A 21,248-nucleotide genomic window follows, 5' to 3' on the forward strand; every position below is an offset into this window, starting at 1 on the left:
TATGTGGGTGTGTTCTTGTGTGTGTGTGCACCATTTCGCAATATCGCAGCGCGACTAAGCACGCTACTTGTCTTGCCTTCAATCTGACCTTCTTTCGCTCTAGCCTCCCATATATTTATATGTGTATATGTCAACGTCCACAACATGGCCCGACTTGCCTTGTAATTAACCCTTTTATTAACATCCTCTGCCAATCTCACTCGTGTGTGTGTGTGTGTATATGTGTCTGTATGTATAAGTTTTCCTCTGTGGCCATACATCTCTCCGTCCTTTTGTGTCTATGAGTTGGCGTAACTGGCAGACGCGAAATATTCAAGGGGTACCTCTGCTAATTGTATAGATATTTTCCTAAGACGTTGGATTTATATAACAGCTTCAATTATCTTTAAATATGCAGCGCAATAAATTTGAATAAAGCTTAAATACACTCGCTAGAGCAGTGCGTGTGAGTGAACAATTTTGATTTAAATTTTATTTAAGTGGACTTTTATTTAAAGCAACTTGAAATAAAACAAAAATACTGCATGAATGAATTGAATTGAGTGAATTGAGCGTGTGTTGTTTTAGTTTTTTCAATAAATATAATTTTGATTTGAACAGCTTATTAATAAAGTTATTGTCATTAAAAGCACATACATTAGAATGACATTCTCCACTTGAATTAAATTTTCCTGTCTTTTTTCTAAAGCAAAATAAAGTAAAGAAATATTACAGAGCTATTATTCTGTTTGCAGTTTGAGGTAGCATTGAGTTGTATTTGACTTCAGTCTATATGCTGCCAATAATCTGAAAGTTTGTGTATGCTCGCTAACGTTGCCAACCAACTATGGCAGCAGCCGATTTATTGATTTGAAAAACAAACGATATTATATATAACGCTCCCACACTCGTACCTACACAAACAATTAACAATAACCAAGTGTATTTATATATGCTAGTTAATCAACGACAGAACTAGCCTTATAACTCGTTTTACGATGCCGCTTTGAGCGATATTGGCACGGACTAACTTTGACTTTAACCTTCTGCTCCACATCATCTTGGGTGTCCTTCTTATTGTGATTTTTCGAACGCCTCTTTGCCATCATGCGCTTATTTTTTGCCATCTCCCAATCGATGTCCACCCAATCAAACAGATGATCGTATTGAAGCAAATTATTTCGAAATAACATCGTGAATAACTTTCTCAAATACATATAGTCCGGCTGTTCGGTAAACTGCAGACTGCGACAGTACTTGATGTACACGTAAAACTCACTTGGTATGCCAGCACACAGGACATGCAATGGTAGTGTCGATTTTCTCTCCGCAATTCTCTCGTACTTCTGCATACGCGATTCCGCACTGATGCCCTGCCAGGGCAGACGACCACGCAGAAAGTAGAGCAACAGATAGCCCACAGCTTCCAGATCATCGCGACGTCCCTGCTCCGCATAATGGGCATGCACCGATGCATAGCGGGCGGTGCCGATGAGCTCGTGGTGCTCATTATAACTGATATGGGTATTGTTCCTGGGACGATAGTATCTCTTGGCCAGACCAAAGTCAATCATAAAGAGGCGAGTTCGCTCACTGCCCAGACCCATTAGAAAGTTCTCCGGCTTGATGTCGCGATGCAGCAGACAATTCATGTGCAAGAATTCGACACGTGTCAATATCTGATCTGCCAGCATAAGTGTTGTTTTCAAGCTGAAGGTGCGTGCACAAAAGTTGAACAGATCCTCTAGAGTGGGACCCAACAAATCCAGCACCAATACATTATAGTTACCCTCGGTGCCAAAGTAGCGTAAATGCGGAAATCCAACGCCACCACGCAATATGTTATAGATCTTTGCCTCTCGAGGCAACTGTGGATATTTCACCGAACTAATCTCCAGTTTAACGGCGACATCTTCGCCACTTTGCAGGCCAGTGGCTCGATACAACTCCCCAAAGGAGCCGCTCCCAATGGGACCCATCAGACGATACTTGCCACCCACAATATTGTCTTGGAGTTCAGCGCGACTTGCGAACGCATTCGGTTTTTTTTTTGGTGGCATTCTATTGCAATTTCAGTTGGTTAAATCAGTGTATTTTAAGTGTTGCTAGGCATGACTAGCCTAGCGTGACTTGTGTGAGAATTTGTTATGTCTAAACAACGAAGTTATTATCTGATGTATGTGTCTATAAAGTCAATGATATAGTTCTGTGTTTGGCTCAAAGCAAAATAAAAACATGAAAATTGTTTTTCTCGTGTCAGACATTTAGTGTAAGTGTCCGATTGTTAGTTGTTATTTTTCTGCGCAATAAAGCAGTATGTTTGAAAAGAATTTTCTTTTAACAAAATGATTTCCAAACAAATAGCAATAAGATAAAATATGTACATATTAAGCAAAATTGGGATCGCTGACAAGGAAAACTGTCAGCTTTTGTTTTTCCAAACAAGCCCAATCAGTATATTGCCTCTTTATCAAGCAAAACAAAATAGCAAAAAACACATATATTTTTGCTGTCGTTCGAACCAGTTTAAATTAATAAATTACTGTTATTAAAATGGCGTGTAAAAAACAAGTAGTTTAACAAACAATTTATAAACATAATCCTGTTCATTTTTCTTAATATAAAAGTCTAAATATGATATAGAGCAATATTTGTGAAAAACACGCTTACGTGCACATTTGCACTGTAATTACAAGACCAACTGATAAACATGTTTGAAAACACCCATTGCACTTATTTATTTAAATTCCAATGCATTGCTCGACAACTGTTTGTCATCATTGTGCTGTCCTCGTTGCTGTCGCCATTCCTATATCTATACATATACATATATAAACATGTACTGTGTAAGCAACAAAGCAAAATGCTGTGCAATTAATTCTCTGCTTATAAACTGTAATAAATTAAATTAAACTCCCACTTTGGCAATTTAAGTACACAATTTACTTCGCAAACGGCAGCAAAAAGCAACCCCAACCAACCCGTTTACAGTTGTGCGGATGCGAATGTAATCTCTACGCTTATTTATGAATCCGGAATAGAAAACAGACAACTACATTAGCAGCAGCTATTTATATGTATAGAAATAATATATATATATATATATATATATATATATTTACGGTACGGCTTAGCGATACATATGTGGGCATTTCTATTCGACATTAACAGGCGCATGCTCTGCTCTGTCTGTTCCCTTTTGAGCCTTTTTAAAAGGCGGCATTTATTTAAAGCTTACAACGCAATAATTTTAATTAAAATTCCTTCAACTGTATTATTGATAACAAAATGATTGGCTACCCTCATTATTGTCGCATGTTCCGAATTTTTTCTGAAACCATACCAGAATTACAACAAGTACGAAAGCTGTAGTCGTGTCAGCTCGAATACGATATACCCTGAAGGCAGCTGTTTCTTATATTTTTTGGTGCCAAATTTCACTTTCAAAAATATTATCATTTTTAATGACATGACACAGGCACTGAAGAGTAAAAAAACTACGGCAGCACATATATTTATTCATAAGATCGAACTGAAGCCACCGACTTGCGACAAACGCGTGCGTACATTAGCACAAAACCATTGTACCCTGTTGGCCCATTTTGAATGGGTTCAGGTTATAACAAGGGTATAAAAATATGAATAAACCAAAAAAAAAAAAAGCTTTCCAGTACTTTACCACGCTTGATGATACGACGTAATATAAAACGAATTTAACGTTGTTGTCAGATGTTTGATTTTTCGCGGGCATTTGCATAATGAAAATTTCCATTTATGTTTATTTTTATATATTTTCTTAAAGAATTTCAGCAGCACTATTTTTTTTATTACTGATACAAATCACATCAATGTTTATAAGCTACAAAAACATATATATATATAGAGATGTGCTTTTGTTTTTTTGTAAATAGCAATAGTACAAAAAACACGTATTTTGCTTTTGTTTTGCGCCCTGTTCTAGTCACAGCCTTTTAGGCATGACAAAACATGTCATTTTTCACATCTTCTTCCCACCGTTTGGCAATTGGAAACGTTCGCTCTGCGATAAGTTATCGTTTCCGTTTCCAGTTTCGTTGATATGTTGTCAAAGGTTATGAACAAATCGTTAGCACATGTTTCGCATTTGTTGAGCGTTGCCGTTTAGTTGCTGCCTGCTCCACATTTATGTATTTATTGCTTGACAATATTTAAAAGAAGCTCATATTTTACAAAAGAGATATTGCTTAGGCGCAAATATTGGGACATGTTTCGTATGAGTGATATATTTCCGTAAAATCCTGTTGTGTTTGCTGAATCTACCAATTTGAATTTATAAAATGACATTTAAACATTTAAATTAATTTCAACTTCAACAAATACTGACAGAATTTTTCTAAAAAATATATTTAATATGAGTTTATATTATTTTCAACATTGCTTATAATATAAATGCTTTAGAAATCTACAATTCCGAAATAAATGATGCTATAAAGAAAAAGAAAATGTTCAAGAACACAATAGTAAAATAAAACTCATATTTAAATTTCAATTTCCAATTTCATTTACAATTTCAATTGGAATCTAATTTTACTTTTTACCCACTACAAATTTTAAAGTCGCACCTAATGCTGGGCTACATTTTTGCTTGTCGAATGTAAACAATTTCTTAAATACATATTCAATTTGTAGACCTACATCCAGTCACGTACAACATCAACATAATTTTGACGCGTTTCAGCAATTTGGACACGTTCAGTGGCTGTGTCACGCCTCCAACTCTCCAACTGCCTCAATCGCCCTTATGTTGTTGCTATTGTCGAGAAACGCTTAGCTATTTTTAAATTCAATAGCAGCCACTAAAATTCAATTTCGTAGCTGCCTAACAATGAAAGAAAGTACACTTATATAGATGTTTAGAAAAGGTAAAAAAAAAAAAAAAACGAAAGCCAAAATAAGAATTTATATTTTCATACATTTTTCCCGTTAAATGTGAAATTATAAAGAACTTTTTATTTATGATAACATATTATTAAAATATTGAGTTTAGCTTTGATTAGGAAATTATAACATTGACTGCTAAGGGATAAATAATTCTGAACTGTACGAAAAGAAACAAATAAGTATTCGTTTAAAAAATGGTCAAGTTTTCTAAGAAAAGTCAAGCATTGCATTTAAGTCGCATCTTTAATTCAAATACCTATGAGTTGTGGGTGTTTAAGCACTGTGTGTAGATGTTTTGGTTTTTTGCCGAGTCGTTGACGTTGTTATATTAACCATGTTTTTGATACGCCCCCTTTTTGCATATAGCAGAAACGTTTTAAATATCTGTTGCCATGTTTTATACCCTATTCCCATGTATTCAAAATGTTTAGAAATGGTATAACGAAGTTATGCAAATGAATGTACCAAGCAAAGCCTGTCAAAGCTTGCTTTGCCGACTGCAAGAAAGGCAGAAATTCATAAAAAAAAAAAAAAATATGCTGCCAGTTCGGTCGGATTATATCTTGGCATAATACGGAGGAACTAAGGAAATTTCACCATCAAAAAGTCGTATATTCATTTTGAGCAAATGAGAGTGGAAGCATTTCTGTTTAAATTATTGAGTGCAGGGTATTGGCTAGTTCAGCACTTGCAATAAGAAAGCATTCTTACTTGTTTTATCTGTGAGACTTCCAGCTGAAATATCTACTTAGGCACAGACACGATGGGATATCCTCTGTGTCTGTGTCTGTGTCTGTGTCTGTGCCAGTGTCTCTGTCTGTGTGAGTGTGTGTTAATGTCGCTGTGAATGTAGGTGGTGTATGTGTGTATTTATAAACAACAACTCGTGCGCAAAACAGTTTAAGCTGAAAAAAAAAAAACTCATCTGGCCTGCATTTTAATTTTTCAAGATTTAATTTTGCATGAGCTTATTTCGTAACGCTTTCTTCTCATTCTCATGAGAGCTGATGTGTGTGTACGTGTCATGGCTGGCTAAAAGCAGAAAACCAAGTTGACAGCCACAGTTGTGACATTCTATTTGTTGACATTCGCTCAAGCCTCGTTGAATTTGTGATATGGGCGCGAGCATTCGTCCTTTAATGGGAAAACATTCCACTTCATGAATACTCACTCTTCCAAACGGATACAATAGACACACAGGGACAAAGTTTTACGACTGTTTGTCACAATTTGCAATTTGTTGGCCATTTTCACTTTTAGCTTTCTTTTTGTGTGTTCTCAAAGGATATGTGTAATTTCCGATAACTTCATGACAACTGTTAATGATGTCCTTCAATGAAATAGCCCGGTCCACTTCCACCACTCGGGCAAAACCCAGCACGTGTCAATTATGCAATTTTGAATTACACTTTATCACACATTCAGCAGTCACAGTCTCAGTTTGAACACTGCGTGGGTTTTACATGGAGTTACTTTGTGTTGGGTTTGCTTAACATATATTTCTTGAGACATATTCATATACAATGGGCTCTCCTCACGACATGCCTTTAATTTCATAAGAAAAAAATAAAAAGCAACTCCTTAAGCTTTGTGCTTGTTCCTTAAATAGCACGCAAAGTAAACCAAGCAAACAGCTGCTGTCCTAACCAAAGCAGCTAACAGTCCTGGCTTAAGTACCTAAGTACTCCCAGTTGCCATGCACAGGTCATTGGCAATTTCGACTCAGCTATGTGGTTAAAGCGTTTGGACTTTATTTCCACACAATTATATAAAGCAACGTATAAGTCAGCAAATATTCCATACACAGATACATATATATATATATTTTGCCAGAAGCAAAACTTTGGGCATACCTGCCACAAGAACAATTAAAATTTATTATATTAAGCTCGACGCATTTCAAACTGACAGTCGCTTAATCTAAACTTTCTCTCTTATTTTACTTTGCATTCAAATGCAAAAATGGTTAAATGTTACCCCAACTAAATAGACTGAAATCGAGTTTAAATTGAAATCAGCTCAAAAGTAAACAAAATCTATCTTCTAGCTCCATGAAACGTGCTCCATTTTCAAAGTATTACGACAGCCAAACAGACTACTTGGCTGTAAGTCCATATCTCATCCTATCAGTGCTGTGGTAAGCCGTGGCAAGTGCTGAGCAATCAAAAAGCACCGTAAAAGAACCCGGCCCACGACTCTTGCTGGCAAATTGTATGCGCAAAAGAGTTAAACGGAGTTCGACGCGGAAAAAAAGGGGATCCTTCTAGTCCTTTTATTTCAAACGTAAGGAACAAAATAACAAACAAATCGAAGAAATTCAATCACAAAGCAAGTACTTAAGTGCTCTGTTTGCAGCTAAGGCCATCTAACTTGCCTGGTGATATGGCCAAAAATAAATACGAGAAAATGCAAAAGAAGCAAAAACCAAACCAAACCAAAACGAACCAAAGCTGAAATAAATCAATAGGGAATCATATGTCACGCATAAATAACGCGTCGTATATAAGCAAAATATCACACGACACAATTATTATTTTAAGCTGACATGCTTTCTAGATTATATTAAAGTGAAATACATTACAAAATCTAGGTCATTTTTTACATGCTTATGTTTTGGTAATGTATTATTTATCTATTTGGAAAAATACTTGCAACAGAATCCAGCAACTAGAGAAATTTCTATCAGCTTTGCTTTACATTAAAAATCTACAACTTTAATAAAAGACTTCTTCACATAAAAATATAAGTATTTGAATTATTTTAGTGAGTCAAAATATTGTTTCGCTCAGGGTGCAGAGTAACTGTTAGTTGTTAGTTATTTTTTGTATTATTGCAAGCATTGAGCTGGAATTCTTATGAATATTCTTTTTAGCCAAAATCAATATCCTTTTTCAAAAGCACAACGCGATGGCAGCAAAAGTCGCACATTTCATTTCCGTTTTGGTGTCATCCTGTGGACATCTCTGCCGAAAATTTGCATAGTTGGAGAATCCATATTTTTCCTTTGGCAACGCTATTTTACACAAAGTACAAGATAGAATAGTAGTTTGCACATGGGCACAAACTAGAGCATCCAACAGCTGTTTGATCTGGATGCAAAAGTGCCAGCCAAGCAATATTTTTGGTAGGCAGATGCTGAAAAGGAAAACTTTGTCACTTTCCCTTTTTGCAATTTCAGTCAGCAGTTCATTGAAAATGTGTTGCAATCAGAGAGGCCTACGCAATTAAAATCAGGAAAACAACTTTTAATTGATTGTCGAGCGTTAAGTGCTTAAAGCACTTTGCGAAATGATGGAGCTCTTTGCAACGAAATTGGCAGACAAATAACAAATAACAAACAAGAAGAACAATTGTAGCAAGTTGATCTAAAAACAATAAATAAACCAATACAATTTTAGTGAAACGAAGCACATAAAACGTTCAACACAAATAAAACAACAAGCAAAACAAAGACAACAAACAAACAGAGAGGCTCAATAACTAAACCAAGGTTGTCAGCCAAACAAGGCAAAAACGAAGCACAACGTCTTCGAGAATGATATCTTCCTTGAACACGGAAACACGTTTATATATGTATAAATGTCTGACAGAACAGCCATTGGATACGTGGAAGAGGAATTAGGGCAAATAGTGGCCAATAACTGGGCAACAATTGTTGGATTTTAATTTGGCCCTCTGTGGCAAATGCCAAACTCGTAATGCGGATTGTTTAAGAGTATTATCGAAAACATGTCGAAAGGAAAACAGCGCAAAGTGAAAAGTTTTCAATTGTTGAGTATTTGTTTGTTTAAATCAAATGTGCCATGAAATGTAAAAACAACGCAAAACAGTAAACAAAGTGAAAACCACAACTTTAACACTTTAACTTTGACAAATCTGAACGTTTTTTACATTTGCATCGTATAATAAATGTATATTTGTTTTTTTCCTTTCAAAACATGATGTTTCATTTTCTATTAAAAGTAATGCGATTTTTTCAATAATTTATTGATTAGAATTATCGTCTACTTTTGCAGATAATTTTTGGATACCCCAAACAGGCAGGCAGGCAACAACAACACCAGTTTCCCCGTGATATGCCTTTGGTAGCAGCCCACATCAGAAGCTAGTCGATTTGTGGAGTGCGGCACAAGTAAATAATACTTGGGATTATTAAATATTCTTTTTCCGCCACAAGCAACAATTGGAAATCAATCAAACTGGCGTCGTTTAAGCGAAATAACGACAATATAGGCAATTACAATAACAATATAATGTGGAGTAGTACAATATCGCCAACAAATTCTAAGAAACTATTGATCGGTAGTACACGAAGCGTTGATTATGTCGGTGATAGTGCGAGAACAACAACAACAACAGCAGCAGCAGCCAATATTAAAACAGCAGCAGCAGGAGCAGGAGCAGGAGCAGGTGCAGGCACAGCTAACAAAGGAGCAACGACAAAAGCGCAACAAAAAGCAGCAACAGCAACAACAACAATACCAGCGAATACAACAAAAATCTCAATTGAAATGGAGTTACATATACAAAATAAGTGCATTTCGGCATAGCGTATCACTCTGGAGGGTGGTGCAGAGCCGCCATGGCTGCAGGGCCCCCTTAAAGCTGCATTTTTGGGGGCTACTGGCGTCGGCAAAACAAGCATATTACAAGTATGTATTTACTGCAAACATATGTCAATTAGCAAAGAGGAACTGCTGAACGATTAGAACAATCATTAAAACAGAATGAATATTATTATTTGAAATATAGTATTAATTAATATGATTTAATATCCATTTCTGACTTTTGACTTGTTTTTACTTTTGAGCGAAAGTAGTTTGTAGTAGATAATGATATATACATATGTATTTATACATATTTTAATTATATATGTATATTTGTGTAACAGTATTTATTTGATTGCATTGGCATCTTGTAGAAAACGCTTTTGTAGCTAGAGAAAATGTATTTTCAGTTAAGCTAGACAAGGCTTTAAAAATCCACAACTTACAAATTCATATTATTGTATCTTCAATGTTGCTTTTATAATGCATTTCATAATTAATAACAACTTAATATAAATCAATTTACCAGTTAACTCTTTCAAAGACGCATAAAACAAAGTTGATGCCACGTCCGTCGAGGCTGACTGATCTGCTGCAGCTGACGTGGTTGCACCTTTACACTTAATACTCATTAATTTTGAATGACGTCCAATGAAAGCTGAAATGTTTAACTTTTAACAGGACAGCAGAGACTGTTCCTAGCTCCCTCTCTTTTTCTTTCTTTCTCACTCGTTCTCTTCAAACTATCCACTAATAGGATTTAACTTTGTAATTATGCGCGGAAGAAGCATAGGGAGAAATGCAACAGCTGTATCTTATTCCGTTTAACTATTGCAGAAAGAAATTTATATTCCTATATAAAATACATATTTTGCTTTAATGGAAAGCTTCCATATTTTAAGTAAATTTTAGTTAAACTTCTTAAATTCGTGGGATAATTTTCTTTATATATATAAATTCAATGAAATTAAAGTCTCCAAATGCAGCTGAAATATTGCTTACACTTCGTTATTTAATAATAATAATGCTCTCAAGTGCAAACTCATAGTTTTACTTAGATAAACAACAAATTAATAATATACGGATAAATTAAAAAATTGTATTAATATGTTTGAATGTTTAGATAGGTTTGATAAAAATATTATTCAAATAATACAATTAAAATATTTAAGCACAGCAATTGAGTAGGTAATTGAATCTATAATTATATACTTGACCCAATGTTTTTGCAGCTCTGTTGACTTTTGATAGATTATTTTCTTGAATCAAGCATATATTCTTGTGTAATTACCTCATACCTCATAAACAAATACATTAGATTTATTTAGTAATTTCGAATGGCAAACCTCGTTTCAAGTGACTACTGAGCCTGACCTAATAAAAAAGCCAACTATTGTTATTCTTCTGCTCATTAAACTATCTCGGATGTTGCTCAACTAATTCAATTAACTGCAGTTCGCCATTTTGCTATTTTCCTGTTCTCGTTTCACTGCTTACTCAAGTTAAGTTAATTTTATGCTTTTAATGTATATGGCGGCCAATATAGGAGCTCTTATATATATATATATGTACATCTAGTTGCCTTTATGACGACATCCCGCCATTTATTGCGGCCACGACTTTCATTTTGTATAATGCGAGATTGTCCGCATTTTAATGGTAGTTAAAGCGTTGAAAAATTAATTAAGTGGTCTTTAATGGTGTTTCAGGCACGAAACCAAAGAAGCCACTGACCCGTAAATTGATAAATGTTAAATGCGGGCGACATACATGCACATGCTCATCTACCAGGAAATTGAAAAATCAATAGCGATATATGTATATGAATCGATTTAAGAATATATGCAATTAAATCATTGGAACTGTTTTCAGAAACTGACTTTGAAATGCGATTGCTTTCTCGTCTGGTAGATATTGCTTTCCTAATTACAAGTTTCATTTAAGACACACGCCACGCATCTTTTGTTCAAGTTTAAATTAATCAAATGAAAATTTGCAAAACTTTTGCTGCAAAAAAGAAAAATGACTTCAAGAAGCCGTAAGCGTTCATAACTCAAGCCCAAGCCCCATTAAATTAGCAGCTTAGGCCAAACAATCTACTTGAAAACGTGGCCGAAACGATGCCTTTAAGCCCTAGGCAGTTTTTGGCGCTCAGTTAGTTCAAGGCAGGTTATGTATTATTTTTTTTTTTCTTTACCAAAAGCTATTAAGCATATCCATTTTATCCGATAAAGGAAAACACAACATTTTCCAAAGTTGCCCAATATAATGGAAATAAAACATTATGAGAAATTGCAACAGAAAAGTGAAATGAGCGACTGGCTGAGCGAGGATATTTTTTTTACGTCTGATTACATTTAAAAGTGATGTGTTGTCATTGACCGAGTTTGAAGGCATCCATCGAACAGATTGTCTAGTGCTGAGTGCGCCGAGTGTGTCGAGTGTGTGTGAGTTGCGATAGCAATGGCTATCCAATTTAAAATCGAAGTCGAAGCATCATCTAATCCAACTGGAAGCAGCGTCCAATCGCATGAGCTAATAATAAATACGAAATCATTTTGAATGTTTTATCAGCGCGACATTTTCGACACACATTTAAATGCAAATGTCTCTTGCCAATCAGCTCTTTTATTGTCAATGGAATAAATAAAATCAAGGATAATTTATGCTCGCTACAATTCAATCACGCTCCGGAAACGGAAGTGGCCAGCGAATAGAAAGAGCAGCTGACTGCACAATGTTAAACGCCTTTAGTGGCTAAGTTAACTTTAACTTTGTAAATTATATATACACTTCACATTCTTCTACTCTTTTTATATGCAGTCGTATCATTGCTTCCCCTCGCTCGTGTGCGCCATCGCATATCATTGAGTTTTATTTTTATTGAGCCGGTAATTGAATAAGAAATTGCGTTTATGTCCTTCGGGACAGCTGCGTTTCTCCTACTGGCCGACTTTGCGTCTTTTAACGCGTCTGCTCTACCATAAAGTGCTTTATATTATTGAGCACATAAATAAATACGGCTAAGTGCAAAACTCAGAGTATTCTGGCACTTTTAGTTGGTCGCAAATTCACACTAATTTTTAATCTTGGCGTATGCGCAATTTGAATGGACAATTGATGTTTGTATTATTTTTAAAGCGCTCATAAGAAAACATCAAATTAGATTTAACGGCAAGATGTGGGTTTTAATATGTTAATTTCTGTGATTTATAGTTGCAGTCAAATCTTTGCTTACTTGAACTAATTGCGAATCCTTTCACGATTTTACAATTTTAATTTAAATGAAAACGACAACCAGCAAAAGCGGCCTCTCATGCGCAAATAAAAAAATCACAGAATGTGAAGGGAAATTATTTCGGCTAACATAATTTGTAAACGAATATTTTTTATATTAATGCATGTGCTGCGCTTAAATACCATATTTATCTATATGTGCATTGCAGCAATTTTTCTACCATGACTTCCCCAAAACTCATCAGACGACAACTCATCGCAAAATATATAAAAACTGTTTGGTCTGCGATACCTGCATACGGGAGCTGATGGTACTGGACGTTCCACCCCAGGTGAGTGCTCAACAAAAAACGTAACTCGTCGACCAATTCTGAGATACTTTATTTACAATGTAAACCCCTAGTTTGCATAGGGGTAAAAGAGCATAATAAATCGTGCATACAAAATTGTGCATATGAATGTAATATGTATCAGGAGACCCGTTACTACAGTTTTTATCTTGATAAGCCAAGAATTTGAAAATGTGGGCTCTATGTGGGTACATCATGTGGAGAGCAACTTAATATTCATTTAATTCTTGCATTTTAGAATAAATTACTCACACACTTTTCAATATTTAATAAAACTAGATCCATAAGAATGTACTTCATTTTCATACTTTCTTTTTGCCAAATTAAATTATTTCTTTTTATATTTATATTTAATTTATTGTACGCACTAAATATTTTCACTTCTCCTTTTGTGGTCGCGTTTTAATTACATTTTTTCTTCTGACATTGCTAGAATGGTTTGCTGTGTTCTCGCTTAACGATGATGAGAATTTCATGTGTCAAAAAAAAACACACACCTTAAATTGCAAAAGAATCAAGTACCAAATTTCAGACCAGCACTTGGCAAGAGGCTTTAAGAACCACTTTTTATTTAGCGCAGTTAAGTCAAGTGATTTTGTGACAAAGCCGCAATCAGGCAACTATATACACACATATCTATGTCGCCTCGCTAAAAGTATCAGCTCTTGACAAAAAAAAAAGAAAGATAAATCGCAAAATGTACAACAAGAAATTTGTATTGACAGACCTGACAGGCAGCAGTTGAAATACAATTGGCCAACCTCCATTGTTATAGCAACTACTACCACAGCAGGTGAGAGCAATTCTGGCAGCACTCAGCTACTCCTCCCAATCTACTCCTCGTATCCAGTGCCAGATTTCAATGCCTTTCAATTTATTCATGTCCATTTTGGTGTGAATTCGCTGCTATACCCTGTACCCTTTTAGTATAAAATGCCAGCTATGATACTATATAATATTTATTATATATATAGTATAGAATAGAGAAAACTATGTTTTCTATATAGAATAGAGAAAACTATGTTTTCTCTGAAAACTAGATGAAATAATATTTTTAATAAAGTTTTGTTGATATTCTGTGTGCAAATCCTTCTTTATACGATCTACGAAGACATGAAGATGTATATCCATTTGCACAGGGCATCTTTGAATACTTATAGTGTGTTTATTGATGTAATATATATATATTTTTTTTATTCTTGTATTTTTTTTTTTTTTTTTTGGTTTAGTCATTGTTGTTGTTGACGAAATAGTTGCCAGTTAGGTATCCCAGTTAGAGGACTGGCCGACTTCTGTTTATTGTGGCACATTTTTCATAGTCAAGTGCAGTGTCGGTCAGTTATTACTCAAAGTCAGACGTAATGGCTGCCAATTGTGTAAACAGCATATTGTTCTCCAACAGATTGTCGCTCACACACACACACAGACACACCCTAAAATACACACATGCAGCAGACTGCTGCCATTTTTGGCATTCTAGTGTATTTTAAGTGACCATTACAAGTACAGAGTAGGCTGGCCATTTGAAGATTAGTTTTGTTGTGTTCTGGTTTTGGTATTATACAGATGAGGATACCAGTCTAACCACAAAATATCAAAACTGTTGGGCTAACTAAACTTAGCAAAGAACCACAATAAGAGTACACATCCGTATTTAAACTGCTTACATCGGTATATGAAAATTGTAATCAAGTCTGAACATCGGATGTTAAAGAATTTCCACAAATTATAACTATATAAGAGTCCTTTTAATCAAAGTTATTATTTGACAATGGCTACTAAAAATGGTTAATGGAATTATTATAATTATTTTTTTCTTAAAACCATGTTACCAATGCTCAGAATATTACCGTAAAGACAAACAAAAAGTCTGAAACAATGTAGATGAGATTTATTTTGGCTCATGTTACCCCTTAAGTAAATATTTATCTCTTCCAAAAATTGGTTAACAAATTTTCTGCTCATCGCCATACTTATCATTATTTTAATTAATTGGAAGCCATCCGTGTTTCGTTGAATGTTTGTGTTTATCTTGTTTATATTAGAAAGGCGGGGGTAGATATTTCCTGTAGCAGGAAAAGTCACACACACACACACACACACACACACACACACACACACATACAAAGACTATAGCTGACAGCAAAGGAATCTGAACAAAAATCAGAAGCTGAACACAATAATATACGTGGAATGCAACAATCAGACAGCTGGACAGTTTGGCTAACGAGCTGCTCGCATTTCTGGCCAACACACACAACCGTTAATTAACGTTAGAGTGACAAAAACAATAGCAGCAACATCAACAGCGAAAGCGCAAATTAAATGAAATTTAATCAAAAACGTAAATCTAACCAACTTACTGCCCACGTTAAAGAGACGTCGACTCGACTGGCTGTCTGCCAGAATGACACAGCCAGACAAATGGCGGCAAATCGCTGTTGGTCGAAGGACTAAGAGCTCACGAGCTAAAGAAGAAATGGCAATGGCGCCAAGGAGCGTGAACTCTTTAGGCTGTGTGCCCAACATTATTAAGAGTGTGGTTATACTCGACTATTTGTATTTTTTTGACAGTCACGAGCTCGGTTTCTGTTTCTGTGTCGGTGTCGATGTCTGCGTCTTTGTCTGCGTTTCGACTTTGTTTGCGCCTTAAAGATTGCAGCATAAATTGATTTATGACATTTATTTATGGCCAACCAGAAGACTAAAACAAATTCATTGAGCAGATGACATAATCAGCATCATCGCACACATATTATTATAAACGTTGGCAAACCATTTTAGTTCATTGGCAATATATTTATAAAACATGTTTTCTTAAATCATATCACCAACAATTTATTTTTATATGTAACTACACACACACAGTATTTATAATACTTTAAATAAATCTGTAAATGATTTACATTAATCTCAAATAAAGAGACATTTTCATGCGTTTTGCAGAGTATTTTTACTCACTTTTTCTGTTGCAACAACTGCCACTGAAGCTCATATTATTTACTCTTTACCACAGCTGTCATATAATGTACACAGTATATTTTAAAAACAATTAATGTCTCTACAAAAAACAGATTAAAATGGCTGCAATTACTTTTACTAGCGCCCACAAACTGACACGATGTATATAATCAAAAATGTAGTATTTTTTGTAAAACAAAAAAAAAGAAAGTATATCAAACTGTTTTTTTAAACTCTGTTCCTCTCAATACATGTACGTACGCGCCCAAAAAAAATTAAATACAAAAAAATAATCAAACAACGACACATATGTGTGTATGTATGTGGTTCATATGTATTCCGTTGGCTCTGATGAAAAACAAACACTCAACAAATTGGCATGGCAATCTTGCCAGAAGCGATTTCCGGCTGATAACTTTGCTGAATGGAATAATGGACATCCGCTGGGGTTGCGAACGGTGCACGCCTATGTTCTCGTCTATGATATGGGCAATTTGGAAACGTTTCAGGTGAGTCAATCTAACTAACTAATTGGAGTCACCCTAATATCAAATATGGAATAATGTGTGTGTATATTGTATATTCATCTGCAGTACTGCCGCTCCATAAGAGATCAAATCTTGGATAGTTTCAGTCATCGTGATTTTAGCATAATTGTGGTGGGCAATAAATATGACAATGTGACTGAGGCGCAGGCTAACTCGCAGGTATGTATAATGCCCACATGATTAATTAGATAATAATTAATTCCATTAATAATACGAAGCATAAATTATTCGCTGCTTAGCTGTCCTTTGTTTTCTTTTGATTAGATCTCCGAATGATTTATGTTTGTGCAATAAAATTCACTTAACTGATTTGCTACTTAGCTGCACTTATTGCTTAAGTGCCCGAAATGGATTCTTATCTGTCAATAAATCTAAAAATGTTTGCATTTCACTTCAATGTGTGCACACACTTAAGAATGTAATTGAATTCAATTATCTGGGACAATCAATGTAATTCATTTATTGATTCAATCAAATTAAGTTATCTTTGGCTTAAAAATAATAACTATACTGTCATTCAAATTACATAACTTCAACAAGAAAAAAGGTCTGGTTTAAATTATTGTGAAATTTAATATGCCATAAGCAAAGCAAGGTTTCAATTTGGGGATTAAACCTGTACAAAATTGTATCCAGCATTTCCACTGAATTCTTTGTAAAAGCAAAGAACAGTGTACCAATTAATTTCAAGGATATTATTAGTATTACCGAGAAAGCTGCATTAATTAAAAACACAAAATGATTAAAATATTCAAAATGGTAGACAAGAAAAAATGAATGCTCTTTTTATAAATATAAACAAAATGTGAAATATATTAATTCTCTTTTGTTAGCTTTTAGACGTAGCTGAGAGCATTTAATTTTAGAATAATACCAGCGTAGGGGGATACTTTAAATTATATTAATAAATTGGAAAACAAATGATTACAGCTATTTATTTTTATATGTGTACACAATATTAAATGGCGTTGCCAAGCTTTATCCCATAACTAATTGCCAAACACTAGAGTGAATGACGCAATCAAAAGATAGCTGTTTATATTAAGGATTCGGGCCAACAAAAAAAAAAAAAACCTTTAATGTTATGCCTTTCAGGAGCTCAAGGACATCTCTACGCTGGTGCGTAAACATTGGCGTTGTGGATATGTCGAGTGTTCGGCGCAGTGAGTAGCTCTCAATATACGAAACATTTAAAATATTGAATAAGTGCGTGTGTGTGTGTCTTTGTTGATTGTAGATACAACTATAAAATCGGCGACGTTTTTCGAGAGCTAATGGGCTGTCGCAGCGGTGGAGTTAGCGGCACAGCTGGCGGCGGCATCGCCGGCGGTCCTGTTGGCACTGACTACTCACAATCAACTAGGAATAAAGGACGCTGTACAATACTCTAGCAAATGCTGCATAAGTTTTTAAAGCAAACATTTTGATCAAATGCATAATATATACATACATATACATACATACATACATATATATATATATGTACCCAAGCGAACTTTTTTCAGTTGAGTTCAGTTGAGCTGGGACCTTGTTACACTCCTTAGCATAAAAACGGCAACAATATCTTGGTAAACGCTTGCTGTTTGATGCATATTTTAGCATATACTTATAAACACGTACACATACACATACACATACATACATACATGCATACATACAAACTATGTATATATATATATATATATATCTAGATTTTGTTGTCGACACACATTTTGCAGGTTTGGCTCATGTCTTTTATCTCACCGTTGCTGGTCACTTTGTTTGTCAATAATAGAGGATTTTGCTCGCTGCTTTTGTTTCGCTTTGTTTGTTTGGGCCAAAAGCGCTTTGGCCAACATTCATTGCATCCTTTTGCTTGCTTATTGCAGCTCGCTTGTAAACATTTTATGCCTTCACATTTGCAGATTGCTTTGAATCTTAAACAAAAGAACAACTTAAGCAAGAATATAGATATATATATATATACACTATAGATATGTATATATAGAGTTACGATAAGTAACAATTGTTAAATGAAAAAGCTGCCAATGCAAAAGTTTACGTTATTTAATATAGTTTTTTTGTACGTAATAGGCAATTAATCCCACCATAATTTACAATACATTTTATGAATATTAAAAAAAAAAAAATACATTGTTGTTAACACAAAAAGTGCGAAAAAAAAATATGATAACTAGAACCCATCAGTATAAATGGTATACTTATACGGTAGCTATATTTAAGCGATATTAGTAAATATATATATACATACATACATATATACATATGTATATAAACATATAAACATTCATTAACGTTGTGATCATTTCAAGAATTAGTTATTAGGCACATGACGATAAATAAGTACGTCAGTTGAAAGTCAAGTAGAGTGGTCCTCTAATGGTCATTAGCATATTTGTAAGTTTAGCAAAACAACAAATCAATAACAAATTTAATGAAAATTGCAGAAATTTTAATGTTGATGAAATTGTTTAAATGCAGCAATCAATACAAACACACAAAAAAAAACTGCCTACAGCCACAAAAGTTGCAAAATTTTCGAAAACTTTAATAGTTATTGCTTTCTGTTTATGATAGGACAGCATTGGTATTTAATATTTTTAGATAACATTAAAAATAATTGAAAACACCAACAGTTGTTGCCTTTAAACAATTTCCTTATCATTATTATTTCGATTTGTAGAGCTGTATTGAATTTAACCCGATTTTCGAATCATAAACAAACATCAACATAATTTAAGCATCAAGCCTTAAACCAATGCAAGCCGAAAGTTATTTCTTAGTAAACAGATTAATACTAAAATTAAGAAAACAATTTTCTAAGGCGCACAACATGAAGTAAAATAATGTGTTATTATTAATTATAGAATAAATACTTACACAATTCGCAATATTTATTTGTCTAATTTGTAGTGATATATATTGAAAAGCTCACTAGTTAGGTAACTATTAAGTTTTCATAATGATGCAATTGCTGACATACAAAAATGGAAAACTATTCGTATTACTATTTTCACATGCAAGTCTACGTAACTCTATACCGAACTCTTTCTTTACCTCAACAATACTCGAAAGATAAGCAATCAAGTCTGACTTTGTACATAGAGATTTCAAGAACTTAGTAAACTGCAATCTATAAAGCATACACACTACATACATATATATAGTATAATAATATAATTAACGTTTACAGCAATAAGTATGTGTGTACTATACATTTATGTGAACTGTGAACAGGCACCACAACTAGTCAGTCTGGTCTAGTCTACCTATACTATATATATATATATATATATAAATGCTGAAGACAACTGAGCGCACTGCCAATCTGATCTAAAGTATCCACTTAAGTTGAGTGCTCAGTTTAAGGATCAAGCGAAATCAATAATGTGAATTTCCATTGCAATTCAAATGGACGCATAGATTTATTGAATTTAGTCAAGGGTAACACTTATAGGCAATAATAATATTTTAATTCGAGCGATACACAAAAATATTTCAAATATTGTTGAAGATAAACTTAAACTTAAAATTGTAGCATTGATGCTTTGATATGAATGAAAAATATATAGTATATATATATATATATATATATACACATATAAGTACCATTAACCGAAATTATAATTATTATTGAAAATGTGCAGCCAAATACGTTGACTTGTTGAAATGTGTTCATTAGATTTTCAAACAATTCAGTAAATTAACTTCGACAATGCTGAAATTCTTATTTCAATTGCTCATCATTCAGAGTAAACAAGAAATCCAAATTACGCCGGACATCAACGTATTTGTATGGAATATACATAAATACATATATTGTATATAATAAACTATGTACATGTATTTGGTTCGAGTTTTCTCCTATGATTTTGAACGATTACGGATTCGTCAAAATGGCTGTTAATTTTTGAAAATAAAAAAAAACGCTAAGAACGATTCACGATAAAAAAAAATAAAAAAACAGAACTAATTCATAAATGCGAAACAATTTGTTGTTGAGTTATATTTAAGCAACATGTTGCCTGCAACAGTAAAACTAAAAAAATATTTGTAGCTATGTATTTAAATCTGAACATTTGAAATTGAAAAAAATTTATAAATCAAATTCAATAAGCTTCAACTGCTTATTGTTTGTTCAGCGCGTTCAAAAATAAAAACAATTTAATTTAAGTGGTAGCAATTAATATTAAAAATGCACTTATTATATATGAGTACACAAGTACTTGCATACATACATACTTAGGACAGAGATGATCTCTTTTTTAATGCAATGAAGGAACAAAATCCTCATGCAAAACAATTTATAGCATTAAGTAAGTTGATATTTGACAGGAGCTACCCAAACGATAACACAAATACACCGCAACTAACTATTAAGCAATGCAAAACGAAGCCTCAAACGACATAAAAAAAAAAGAAAGAAAAATCATTATAGTAATAGTTCCGATATGAAAATAAATATGTATGTGCTTATATTATTGCCATGTGTATGTATTGTGTTTGCGCAATCTGTTTGCGCTAAAACCCGCAAAGTATATAACGACTAATCAGATAGCAATGTAGAGAATGTTTTTGGAAAACCGCAAACAGTAATAAAAAAATAATATTAATAGAATAAAGTTATATAAGTCATTTTGCAAATTTCTTGGGCGATTTATGATTTCTTGCGAATGAAAAACCGGTCTTAAAATCAACATTTACAT

General features: G+C 34.0%; 2 protein-coding genes across 2 annotated transcripts; one reads left to right on the top strand and one right to left on the bottom strand.

The window, feature by feature from the left end:
• Positions 1-801: 801 nt before the first annotated feature.
• On the bottom strand, positions 802-2,128 carry LOC6567623 (casein kinase I). Its single transcript, XM_001993986.2, has one exon. The coding sequence runs from the start codon at positions 2,037-2,039 to the stop codon at positions 939-941; it is 1,101 nt and encodes a 366-aa protein (XP_001994022.1). The 5' UTR covers positions 2,040-2,128; the 3' UTR covers positions 802-938.
• A 6,712-nt stretch (positions 2,129-8,840) lies between these two features.
• LOC6567622 (ras-like protein family member 10B) lies at positions 8,841-18,004 on the top strand. Its single transcript, XM_043215139.1, is given in 7 exon segments — positions 8,841-8,861; positions 8,940-9,551; positions 12,893-13,015; positions 16,390-16,503; positions 16,588-16,701; positions 17,638-17,705; positions 17,780-18,004. Coding segments are annotated over 6 exon segments (972 nt in total). The 5' UTR covers positions 8,841-8,861; positions 8,940-9,152; the 3' UTR covers positions 17,934-18,004.
• The last annotated feature ends 3,244 nt before the right edge of the window (positions 18,005-21,248 follow it).

This window comes from Drosophila grimshawi, unplaced genomic scaffold (genome assembly GCF_018153295.1).
Source record: "Drosophila grimshawi isolate 15287-2541.00 unplaced genomic scaffold, ASM1815329v1 contig_311, whole genome shotgun sequence".
Classification (NCBI taxonomy): domain Eukaryota; kingdom Metazoa; phylum Arthropoda; class Insecta; order Diptera; family Drosophilidae; genus Drosophila; species Drosophila grimshawi.